General features: G+C 39.2%; 1 protein-coding gene across 1 annotated transcript; it reads right to left on the bottom strand.

Annotated features, from left to right (window-relative positions):
- On the bottom strand, nt 3,408-11,480 carry LOC109725500 (UMP-CMP kinase 4-like). The gene is given in 11 exon segments (XM_020254713.1): nt 3,408-3,617; nt 3,693-3,748; nt 3,943-4,014; nt 4,315-4,422; nt 4,521-4,601; nt 4,753-4,886; nt 4,889-4,902; nt 5,044-5,161; nt 5,599-5,653; nt 5,871-5,907; nt 11,380-11,480. Coding segments are annotated over 9 exon segments (603 nt in total). The 5' UTR covers nt 5,883-5,907; nt 11,380-11,480; the 3' UTR covers nt 3,408-3,617; nt 3,693-3,739.

Below are 12,066 nucleotides of genomic sequence, written 5' to 3'. Positions count from 1 at the left end.
ATAAACTGAGATTAAGGGAAAAGTAAACTGAGATTAGTGAAATAGTTATTTATTTATTTATTATTATTATTATTGTCGGTTGTCGGGCCACTGCACCGGGTGTATGCAAAACTATTAGGCGAAACAATTTGTACCTATACAGTGTTTATGCGCCACCTGTGTTCTGAGTTGTATTAGAGGACAGTTATAAATGGTTAATCGTTAATTAGAGAGTTTAATAAGGGCTTAAACCGCCACCGCTTTTTGTGCGGAGATCTAGGGGATGACGTGGCGCTCTCTGGGCCGTCGATTTGTAGCCCAGATAAGTCACAGGACACGTGAGTCGACATGAACGCGGTTTTCGGTGAGCGTTTGGGGACCGGCCAGTTGTCCACGTGGCGGTCACACCTCGCTTGATGGAGTTGTCGGGTCCGAGGACTGTTTGCTCGGACCGAGTCCACCACGTCATCCGTGGAACGCACTAGTTTGAGCGCTCTGGTTGTCCGTGAAATATCCAATTTTATTTAGCTAAATATTAATAAATTGTTGATGGAGAAGTATTTGTGAAAAATATTATGATTGATGTTACTGTAAGAAAATTATATGAACGCAGCGGAAAAAAATATAACAATTAAAATTTTCTAAACCAAGAACACATTGCGTTTTGTTTTAGATCTTGAACAATCAATCTAAGTGATCCAATCAGATAGAATTTGGTTTTTTAGCTTACGTGGGTTGAGACCACAGTGAAGTCGATATCGTTGATGAAAACTGTTCGTTCTCACTAACTGCACACGCGTCCGGCCTCTTGTGTCTACACAAAATCGCGTCCTCGATCAAATTAATCAACACCTTCGATCCGCGATCCGATCAGGAGCTGATGCTTGCATTGTTTCGAGGGGGATGAATCTATCTTCTGAATGTACTAGCAATCTTCTGAAGATCGAAACCAATAGATTAATTATGAAAAACTGGAGGAAGAGAGAGAGAGAATTGACGGCTAGAATTTTCTATTTCTCTTGTAATTCATTATTATTAATATGTCATATGGCATATATTTATAATGAAAAAATCCTAAACCTAATTCTAATCTTAAATACAATCCTAACTTTGATTGAATTATCTATTTCTATTATAATTCATTATTATTAATATGTCGTATAAAGAGAAAACCTCAGTTTAATTCTAATCCTAATCGAAATCATAGTTTGATTGGATTATCTATTAATCCCTCAAGTTAGTTTTAATTTAAATTCAATCTGAATCCTAATCCCATTAATGTGTAACATTTACACATAAGTTCTCATATTATTTACTAATGATTAATAAATACACCATACAATTTTTGCATGTAAATACCTCTAATTTACAATAATTATAAATTAGTACTTTTATAAATAAATTAGTAAACTTTAGTATTTAATAATATTATAATTGCAATTAAACTACCGAATAAACTTCTTTTATTGTCTTTTTAATATCGATCATACGCGATTTCTTATATCTGAAAGTGAGATATGTAGGGTTGGCAAATGAGTGAGCTGGCTCACGTTCGACTCGCGTTTGGCTCGGTATTCGGCTCGCTCGAGCTCGACTCGAAATTAAATAAGCCGATCTTGAGCAGAAAATAAAACTCAAAATATATTTCAACCCATATTACTAGGTTCGCTCCAATTAGGCTCGAAAAGCTCAAATATAATAAAAATAATTATAAATTATGAAGCATTTTGTTATTAAATTATTTTTACTTTACCATATTATGGCTTTCAATAATTATCACTTTGTTGCTCTGCTTAATGGTAGGCATTTTGTGAAACAAAAATAAATTACATAATAATCAAGTAAACTGAAAATACCTTAGACCACCCTGAGGACAAAAGAAAGTGTAATTACCGAGTAGTAAAATTTATGCCTTAATTCTGAAAATCGAGTTCACCCTCTTAACTTATATCTCTACAAACACTCTTTCGAACTTAAGATTTGTCATATAGAAGATTAGTTGCTGATAATAGAGGCTTTGGTTGTATTTTTTCGCTCACTAATATTGCTGCGAGTCTCTTAAATCGTGAAGATTTTTTTTATATAGCAATCACACGATATCAACAATATATAGTCAATCAAATGACACCTTTCGAAAGAAAAGTATAATTTTATTTAACAGATTGTGTCACGTCATATAAAATATGTGATTGATAGATTTTATAATTTTTTTCTAAAATTATTTTCTTCGTGAGCTGTCGAAGTATTGATGTATTGATGCTGTAATCAAATATCTCTTTATGAATAGTTGATGTGATGGATTTGTATTTGCTCACGCGCGGCGTTTCTAAAAACGCCGTACGTAAGTTTGCTTGTCTGAGAGGAAGCTTTCACGCATGTCGGTCTTGGCATTTTCTGGCTTGTGATGGTCCAAGTATTGAAGCGGCTGCCTTCTCGACTGAACTAATGAGAGATATTTTATCTCCAAATTCGAGAATCCGCCGAACTGTTTTCGAATATGAGCAAAGATTTCTTTTCAAATGTTTCTGTATAGAATGTTCATACATCCAAATAAATTCTAAGATCAAAAACTAAAGACTCAATCAAGAAACTCCAAACAATGAACCAAAACCACCTCATGCATGCTCTCAATCGGACAAAAATTTGGTGGGCATCCGCCCCAAACAACTTGTTTGCGGACGGAGGCCGATGGTCGCGACCCTTGGAAAAAAAATATATAGGCTCCGATTTTTGAGAGAGAGAGAGAGAGAGAGAGAGAGAGAGAGAAGCCGGTGGTGGTTGCGATGGGCACCCAACATCTCGGTCCCCACAAGTTGTTTGGGAATGAATGCCCACCAAATTTTTGTCCTTCTCAATCTTACTGGGCACCGTAATAACTCTCTTATGTACTATCCTCATATTACGACTTTGTTCCAGACTTAAAACTTAGACACTTTTAGTTCTTGAAATATCCCATACTTTAAAGTTTTTTTTTTAATTTTTTTTCTGTAAGATGATCTCCGTATCCTTCTGTAAAAGAACTTTCTTACTCTGAAACGGGCTAAACTGGTCATTTTATAGGGGAAAAAAAAGGTTTGCTTCAGATTCTTTTAGCGGCCGCGATTGGAATTGAATCACAAAAGATAGGGACTAGAGTTCTAACTGGCACAATTGGGATAGTACAGGGACCATCACTAAATTTTACGCTTAATTTGAACTGCTGCAGCATATAAGTAATCGTAGTAAGGCATAATTTGATAATGTGGTGTCCACAAGCATTATGAAATGGTCAAATAATTCAAAAGCCGCGAATATGTTGTAACTGCAATTTTATAATATTGGAGGAGAAAAATAATTGTAAGAGCATTTAAATTTTTTAACTCTTCCATAATGTAAAAACAGTGTTTTTAGCACCACATTACCAAACATAACTCAATAGCAAACAAAGGAAAAAAGAAATAATTTATAATAAAAGTAGCAAGCTGGCCCCCAAAAAAATGCATAAGCAGAAACCATAAAAATCCACTTACGTGTATAAACTATCAAAGGAATACAACTAAACTACATCCCAGCATGCTAGTAAATAAATTTTCAATTGACTATATGGGTATATAAACTCCTCCAGGTAAACTTGTTCGCAGTCTGAATCATAGAGTATCCTGTAAAATGTTTTAAAAATCATCATTATCGCGTACTGAACTGAAGTTGGGAGCATCTAAAAGAGGGGGTGTAACCTTTTGTTAGATTTCTTTGCTGCTATCCGTCCCGTGGCAGCACGGCTCTAACTAGACTGGTATAGAAAACAAGAAGAAAAAAAACGTAAACAGAAGGTTTCATTTCATGTGTTCTAGGAGGTATGCTGCTTTCATCGGTACAGAATAATGCGTTTGTTCAATGAAATTCATAATAAGCGCCGCACCAAAAAAAAAAAAATCAACCATATTACAAGAAACATGAATATGCAATGGGAGATAATTATCTTACCTTTGCGCCGTAAGAGGAGAAAATGGCTTTTACATCCTCAAATACCTCAACAATAGGCTTTCCGGCATCAATCTGAGAAGAAGATCAGTTAGCCATTGCAAAAGAACATATCACACGCTAAGCATGAGGTAAAGAGTGAGTTAAACATGTTTGGCATTAATGAAGGTACTGGTCGATGTAGAAATTACATAGACAGTTAGGCCAAAGCCTAGCTTCAAACGTAGGGAAAAGATCAAGATGCAATAATCTCATTTATAAGTGAAAAACTCGTGAAAGAAATATTAACACAGGAATACCCCTATCGTAGATTCTCAGATTAATAGAGCTATTGAACCTACTACATCACATTATAAATAACTAGAAGCAGAATACCTTCGTAACCTTGCCCTGTGAATCATAATGTTGAACAACAGGTAGACTAGATTGTACAAAAACTTTGAACCGCTTCCTTATAGTCTCGATGTTATCATCAGCTCTTCCCTATAAAGCCAACAGCACCAAAGAAGCATCGGAATGAAGTTTAGACAATAGTATGCTCTATGTAATATGCAAAAAGAACTTAAGGCATGTGATCCGACCTGATTACGGTTCAAAAGACGCCGCTCCATCTCTTCCTCAGAGCAATCAAAAAATAGAACGAACTCAGGTACTATTTTGGTCTGTAACAGAAGGAAACAACTAAGAGTTCTGCATTATATTTGAAATCATAAGAAAAGAAGCAGAACCAAAAAGGCTAATTAGTATAGAGAAATGAATCGCGAGAGAAGTACTTTAAAAGCTGATGAAAAATGCAACAATTTACAAACTTACAACTCTCTCAAATGCAGTCCTATTCTCTTCATTCCGAGGAAACCCATCAATGAGAAATTTGTCATTTCCACTTTCAAGCATAGCCTGTTGTAAAAGCTTTATTGTTACCTCAGATGGGACAATCTTTCCCTCCTGTTTTGAATCATGGTTCTGTAAGAGCAAAAATAAAAGGAAATTCTAAGTAAATAGAGAGTATTGAAAATAACACAGAAATTAAATGAAATTCATTTTTATAAAGAAAATGAAGTGCTGTTACAAATACACGAAATGTATTAAGAAGAGTATCAATACCCATTCTTAGAACCAGATTTAATTTCTGCACGCAGAAGATCACCGGCACTGAGATGAGTGAACCCATAGTGTTGAACAATATTGGCACATTGTGTGCCTTTCCCACTACCGGGACCACCTGTAGAGAAAATGAGAAATGAACGCACTTAACGTATCTTGTCAGAAGTACCCCCTTTCTATGTGTATGCAGACTGTTCTTAAGGACGATAGATGGGATAACTAAGATGAAGCGCAATACATGACATAGAATGAAGTCCATAAAAATTTAAAATGGAGTAACTTTTCTTACTTGAAACTATCAACAAAGCATAGAACAAAACCATCTAATTAAAAATTTCAGATAAATGTACAAAGAAACATCAAGGAAGAAAATGAAATAAGTTGGAGTTAAAGAACAAGCCACAACTGATGCATAATGAAGTAAGAATTTTTTGCCTATTCGTAATATCTAAACAATGCAATTTGTTACAATAAATTACTCTGAAAGACTGAATATGGGTGGCAGATAAATGCTAAGAAACCAACCATGATAAGAATGTGGAGTAAAAACCTCACCTAAAACAAACACAACTGTGACTTTCTTGTCACCCACGATGTTCTCGTTGACATCCTGTAGAATAAGAAGCTATAAATGTCAACATGAAATAAACTAATAAAATAAAAAAATTACCATGAGTTTTTATGATTTGAATGACAATTATTTTATTTATGCAAAAAATTGCTATCAATGACACAAATTAATCATGTAATTGAGGTGGAAGTTAATCTTCAGATCAGCTTGACTATCTCGCAAGTCAACAGATTTTGGAGTATAAGATTTAAAGTACCTTGTTTCCCATTACTGGAAGTTTTCAGAGTTGGTATCTGCAAAGAGGTATACATGTAATTACTTCCTACTGAGCGATATACGGAGAGAGAGATAGAAATAGGAGAGATCGACTGCTCTCAAAGAGAAAGAGAGAGAGAGAGAGAGAGAGAGAGAGGACAGAGAAGGGAGAGACGGATGGTGGGGAGCAAAAGGACACAGGTGGATTCAGAGCATGTCTTCTTCCCTGCTCATTAACCGATACATAAAACTCCCTCTCTCTCTCTCTCTCTCTTGCTGTGATTTTTAATGCTCTGTTTCTCTCTCTCTCTCTGTTCCTTCGCTTCTCCTCTCTCCACCCTTTCTCTTCCCCCTCCTCGGTTCAAAAGACCCCCCACCCCCACCCCCACCCCCATTTTGTTCTCTCTTCTTCCTTCACCGTAACTGATAGTGTAAATTACACCGCCAGTCCCTGAACTTCCGCATAAGTTTCATTCCGACACTCAAACCTCACGTTTAGCATTTTAAAATTCCAAATTTCTTTGCTCATCGGAGACATGTTGAGGCAAAGAGACGATCGGAAGAAAAAGAAAGCTGTTGAAGCGAGTGGTTTGGGCAGACGAAGTCGGTAGGAAGTTATTGGTGAGCGAGGATGGCATTAATGGTGAAGTGAAGACCTTACCTGATGTTCGATGTCCCAAGGTCCGAGACGAGGTTCGAGACGCACGGGAAGGAGTTACTGCTGATCAGCTAAGAGGAAATGGGGAATCGAAGGTTAACCATGTATCGGGATCCTTTCTTCGAAGTTTAGCGGGGTCCTTCCTTGACAAATGTGTTTTCCTCGAATCTAATGGCGCGTCCGGCGGTCTGATTACTTGTTGGAGCTCTCGGGTCTTCAGTTGTAAAGAAGTAATCGTCAGAAACTTCTCCATATCGATTCTTTTGGAAATGGTGAACGGGGGTACAAGATTTTTTCTCACGAATGTTTACGGCCCAGCCACTTGGGATGGTAAGGAGAACTTCTTCTCGGAATTAGCGCTCTTGAAGGATTGTTGTAAGGGGAAATGGGTAATGTGCAGGGACTTTAATTGTACGCGTGGACCGCACGAGCGAAATGGAAAGGCCTGGAGCTCCAGAGCGACGGCCTTATTTAACAATCTCATCAGGGACCTTGAATTAATCGATCTTCCCATGACAAATCAATCGTTTACTTGGTCTAATCTACAAAAGCCCCCGACCTTGGCTAGACTGGACCGGTTTCTCGTGTCAACTGATTGGGACCTGGAATTCCCTATTTCCAAGGTGGCCGGTCTCCCAAGAGTGGCTTCGGATCATAGCCCCATCCTTTTAACGGTGACTAACTCTTTGAGCAGGATGAGGGCGATTTTTCGATTCGAACCTGCCTGGCTAAACCACGAGGATTTTAGGTCCAAGGTGCCAGGCTGGTGGGAGGAGGGCCATAAGCACAATTCGGCAGTTCTTACGTTCACAGCAAAATTGAGACACTGTCGTAGAAGAATTAAACAGTGGTGTACCAACGAATTCTATAGCATTCGACGAGTTAAGAACAAACTCTTGGAAGACATCCAGAGCATCGACAAGGAGGAAGAAACGAATCCTTTAACCCAGGAGCTAGCAGATAAGAGGGAAAAGCTTAAGACGAATCTGGCCGAGGTGCTTAAAGATGAGGAAGCGCTTTGGAAGAGTAGAGCGAAACAACACTGGTTACGGGAAGGCGATAGCAATACCAAATTCTTCCATGCAGTTGCCAACGGCCGTAGAAGAGTGAACAGAATTGACGCACTTGATGAAGATGGACGAGTGTATCAATCTGAAGGCGAGAAGCAGAATTTACTTTTCCAGAAGTTCAGAAATCTATTCACACCTGAGGATTGGGCACCGTCCTCTTTCGGAGATTTGAGTGAGCTCTTCACGACGAGGCGGGTCGATACTGCCAACATAACGCATATCACGAGACCTTTCGACATTGAGGAAGTAAAACAAGCCGTCTTCCAGCTAGGACGAAACAAGGCGCCAGGACCGGATGGTTTCCCTCTGTGCTTCTACCAAACCTTCTGGGACACTCTCAAGGATGATATCTTGAACATTTTCCATGAGATGTTTGAGGGAACACTAAACACCGGCCCGATCGATTATGCATACATCTGTTTAATCCCGAAAAAGGAAGCAACTAACCGGGCAAATGATTTTCGCCCTATCAGCCTCTTGAACGGGATACATAAGATATTATCCAAGGTCTTAACTAATCGCTTGGAGAGTATTATGGGTAGCCTGATTTCTGACTCCCAATCCGCCTTTCTGAAGGGAAGAAATATTTCTGATGCTTTCGTGACGGTGCGTGAACTTTTTGGCTGGGGAAGTAAGCAGGAGATGGAGGGAGTCGGGATAAAAGTGGACTTTGAAAAGGCTTATGATCGAGTTTACTGGCCTTTCCTTTTTCGTATATTGGAGTGGTGGGGATTTGACAGAAAATGGATCAGTTGGGTCGAATTGTGCGTGTGTAGTGCCAAAGTCGCAGTTCTGGTTAATGGTGTACCAACAAACTGGATCAAGATGAAAAGGGGATTACGACAGGGCGACCCCCTATCACCTTTTCTTTTTCTTCTTATAGCAGAATGCCTTACCAGATTAACTGACGAAGCAGTAACGTAAAACCTTATCTGTGGCATTGGTCCCTCCGACGAGTCAAGGGTCCACATTATCCAATTTGCAGATGATACCTTCTTCTTCTGTGAGGCGAAGAAGAGATTTATGAGAAACCTCCTTTTTCTTTGGCAACTTTTCGAATGGGCTTCTGGAATGAGGATCAACAAAGACAAGACTGAAATTTTTTACTTGGGATCGGTGGAAGGTAAAGCGAACAGGTTAGCGCAAATACTCGGATGCAAACTCGGTACCTTACCTACCAAGTATTTGGGGTTGCCATTGACGACCAGACCCCCCTCCAAAGAGGCTTGGAGAGGAATCATCGGCAGGGTCCAAAGCCGAATTGATGGATGGCAAGCGAAGCTACTGTCGCGGGGGGGGTAGACTCATTCTGGTTAACGCTGTTCTTACTAACCTACCCATTCATTTCCTCACTGTGTTCCAGACACCCAAATGGGTCGTTAAGCGAATTGAGGCTCTTAGGCGGGATTTCTTTTGGAGAGGTGGTGTCAGTTCGCCTGGAAAGGGTTGCCTTGTGGCTTGGAAGAGTGTCTGCCGGAGTAGGGAGGAAGGTGGGTTAGGCATTCTCGACATAGCTACATTGAACCAAGCACTCCTGGTTAAATGGTGGTGGAAATTCCATACGGCGCCCAACCTTCAGTGGAACAAGTTAATACATGTGTTGTTTTACCGAAGGAGAAGACCGTTGAAGGAGGGGCGGAGCTTCAGACCTTCCTCTTTCTGGTGGAAGGGAGTACTAGGGCAGAAAGATATTTTTAAATGGGGAGTTTCCTACATTTTGGGTAATGGAAAAAGTATTGATTTTTGGGCCGACCGATGGTATGGGGAAACCACTCTTCTGTCATCCTTTCCCAAGCTATCCTCCCTCCTGACTTATAAAACCTTGTTAATCAGCAAATGCTCCAACGGTACTGAATGGTGCTGGAACAAGATTCTACGTGGCGTCAACACTTCAGACCACAGAATTCACCAAAGCATCGCGACACTGAAGGAAAGGATCTCCACCTCCAGAACCGGACAAGGAATGGACAGCGTGTATTGGCGGTGGACATCTGACGGCCGTTTTACTGTGAAATCGACCTATACTATGTTAAGCAACGGCGGAACAAGGGATAACAGGACTTACGACATCTGGAGACTCCGTATCCCCCTTAAAGTGAAGGTCTTCTGTTGGCTCGTGCTCAAGAAAAAGATACCCACCATTGACAACCTGTTAAAAAGAGGATGGACCGGGAATACGAGCTGTGTGCTTTGCGGATCGGAGCCAGAAACGTTTGATCATCTCTTTACACAATGCGCGTTCTTCAGATTCCTCTTGGTTATGTCACTGGAGGAAGTCCATCCAGAAGATTTGGGAGCTGACGTACACCGGATGTGGGATTTATGGAAAGGGCGAAGGGGCTCGGATAACGACCTAACCGGTATCATAGCTTGTTGGTGGGTGATTTGGGAGACTAGGAATGGTGTCATTTTTGCGAAGGCCCAGGCGGATCCGATCCGTGGTACTCATAAGATCAAACACCTGTTAGCTCAGTGGAGTAGTACTGATCTGTAGATCGGTAGATCTGTAGTTAGAACTCGTAGACCGTATAGAGGCATCGGCTGTACTTTACTCACAACACCTGTTTCCCTGTCTTTTCCTTTTTGTCTCCGTTTGCCTAGAGGCCTTGTTGCCTCACCCATGTAGCTTAATTCACCTCCCGAATGAATGAAGCGGGTAGCATGCTACCTTTTTCTCAAAAAAAAAATCCTTTTAAGCCAAAAAAGTGAACCATAATAAACATAACATACCACAAACTCCCTGAATAATTTTCTTTGAAAATCCCATATGAAAAGATTTATATTATAAAATCAACTTAGACTTACTGGTTGAGTAGCAAATTCAAAAATGTTGAGACAAACAAGACAAAAAATGTTAAGATTATGCTCTACATCAGTTTCAGATTTGATCGTATTCATTTCTACGCCCTACTTAAACTCCTTAAAAGCTAAAATCCGGGTTTATGCTTTTGATCATTCATATGTCTTAGTCATACAAGAAACATGAAGTTTTCCTCCAGAAAGAAATTAAACATTTGGTGAAGCTCAGGACGAGTTTGCAAACTTCAAATTATAAGAATGACAAACTGCCATAATGCATTTCATGAGACGGATTATAACTGTGCAAAAAGAAATGCTTCGGTTCCCTCAGAAAAAGGCTCCTATGGGTTGTCCATGTGTGGCAAACTGATGTTGCACCTTGGACTGAATGCACGAACCAATTAAAGGCCTCGACATCATTTTTTGCCTACTGATCAACAGCCCATAAATGTAAAAATACTCTTCTTCAAATGATAATATGCAGATCTGTTAAGTCTTATTGTGTCTGGTCTATCTAATTCCCAAATTTAGCCACAATTACCTCTACTATATACAAAAATTTTGATCTAAATTCTAAATGTCTTATGAAATGGAGATCCTCTTTGTAGAATTCATGAAAAAAATGTTTTTTTTTTTAGAAAATAAACAGAAACAGATCTGCGCCTCACATCAAAAATTCACTAACATTCAAAATTCCGACTATTTTCTCATGAAAAAAAAGAAAAACTAAATGAGACATTTTAGAGAATACTAACACCAGATCTAACCCAAATGTGCCAAAATCTAAACAAAATCACCAGAACTTCAGCAGCGCAGATCCCAATTTCACCCGATCGGATCAAGAGAAACCCCAATCCTAGAATCAATCCACAGGAGCACGCTAAACCTCTCAGAATTCGAAACACATTGTTTCAGCATTCAAGACGAACCTAGAAAACGTATCAGATCCAAAGATATCGATCGAGAGATCGAGAGAGAGGTACCTTACGGAGGAGAGGGATCAAACGCGACCGAGATTTCGCCCTAGATCGAGCGAGCGAGGGAACGTCGGAAGAGGAGGAGAAAGGGGGAATGGAGATCCGAGTTACGCTCGGGGAATGGAATCTATGCCTCCGAAGGGAGAGGAGAAGAGACGCCCTATATATATACAGAGAGAGATCGATAGGGAGAACAAGTGCGCGCGCGGGGAATTGGGGTTCGGACGAATTTATAATAAGGAAAACTTCAAATACCACCCTGTAGTTTCGCAACTTTTTACTCTAATACCATATAGGTTAAAGTGTATCAATTTAGTACCATTTGATTTCGTACTTTCTTATTTTAGTATCCTGTGGTTTAAAGTGCATAAATTTAGTATTATGTGGTTTCATTTTTCTCTTTTTGCCCTCTTTTAATATTTCGTTAAATTATATACAAAAAACTTAAAATATCCTACCTAGGTTGGTTTATCGAATATTTACTTTAGTATCTTTTAGTTTTAACTTTGTCACTAATTTTTTTTCATCCGTTAATATTTCGTTAAATTATATATAAAAAACTTCAGATACCCTACCTAGGTTTATCAAATATTCACTTTATTACCCTTTGTTTTAACTTTGTCACTGATTTAACGAAAAAAATTAGTGAAATGGATAATAAAAAGAGAAAAATAAAACCGCAAGGTATTAACT

This window comes from Ananas comosus, linkage group 2, assembly GCF_001540865.1.
Source record: "Ananas comosus cultivar F153 linkage group 2, ASM154086v1, whole genome shotgun sequence".
In the NCBI taxonomy this organism is placed as follows: Eukaryota; Viridiplantae; Streptophyta; class Magnoliopsida; order Poales; family Bromeliaceae; genus Ananas; species Ananas comosus.
Note: the sequence above shows the minus strand (reverse complement) of the source record. Positions and strands in the feature narration are given on the sequence as shown.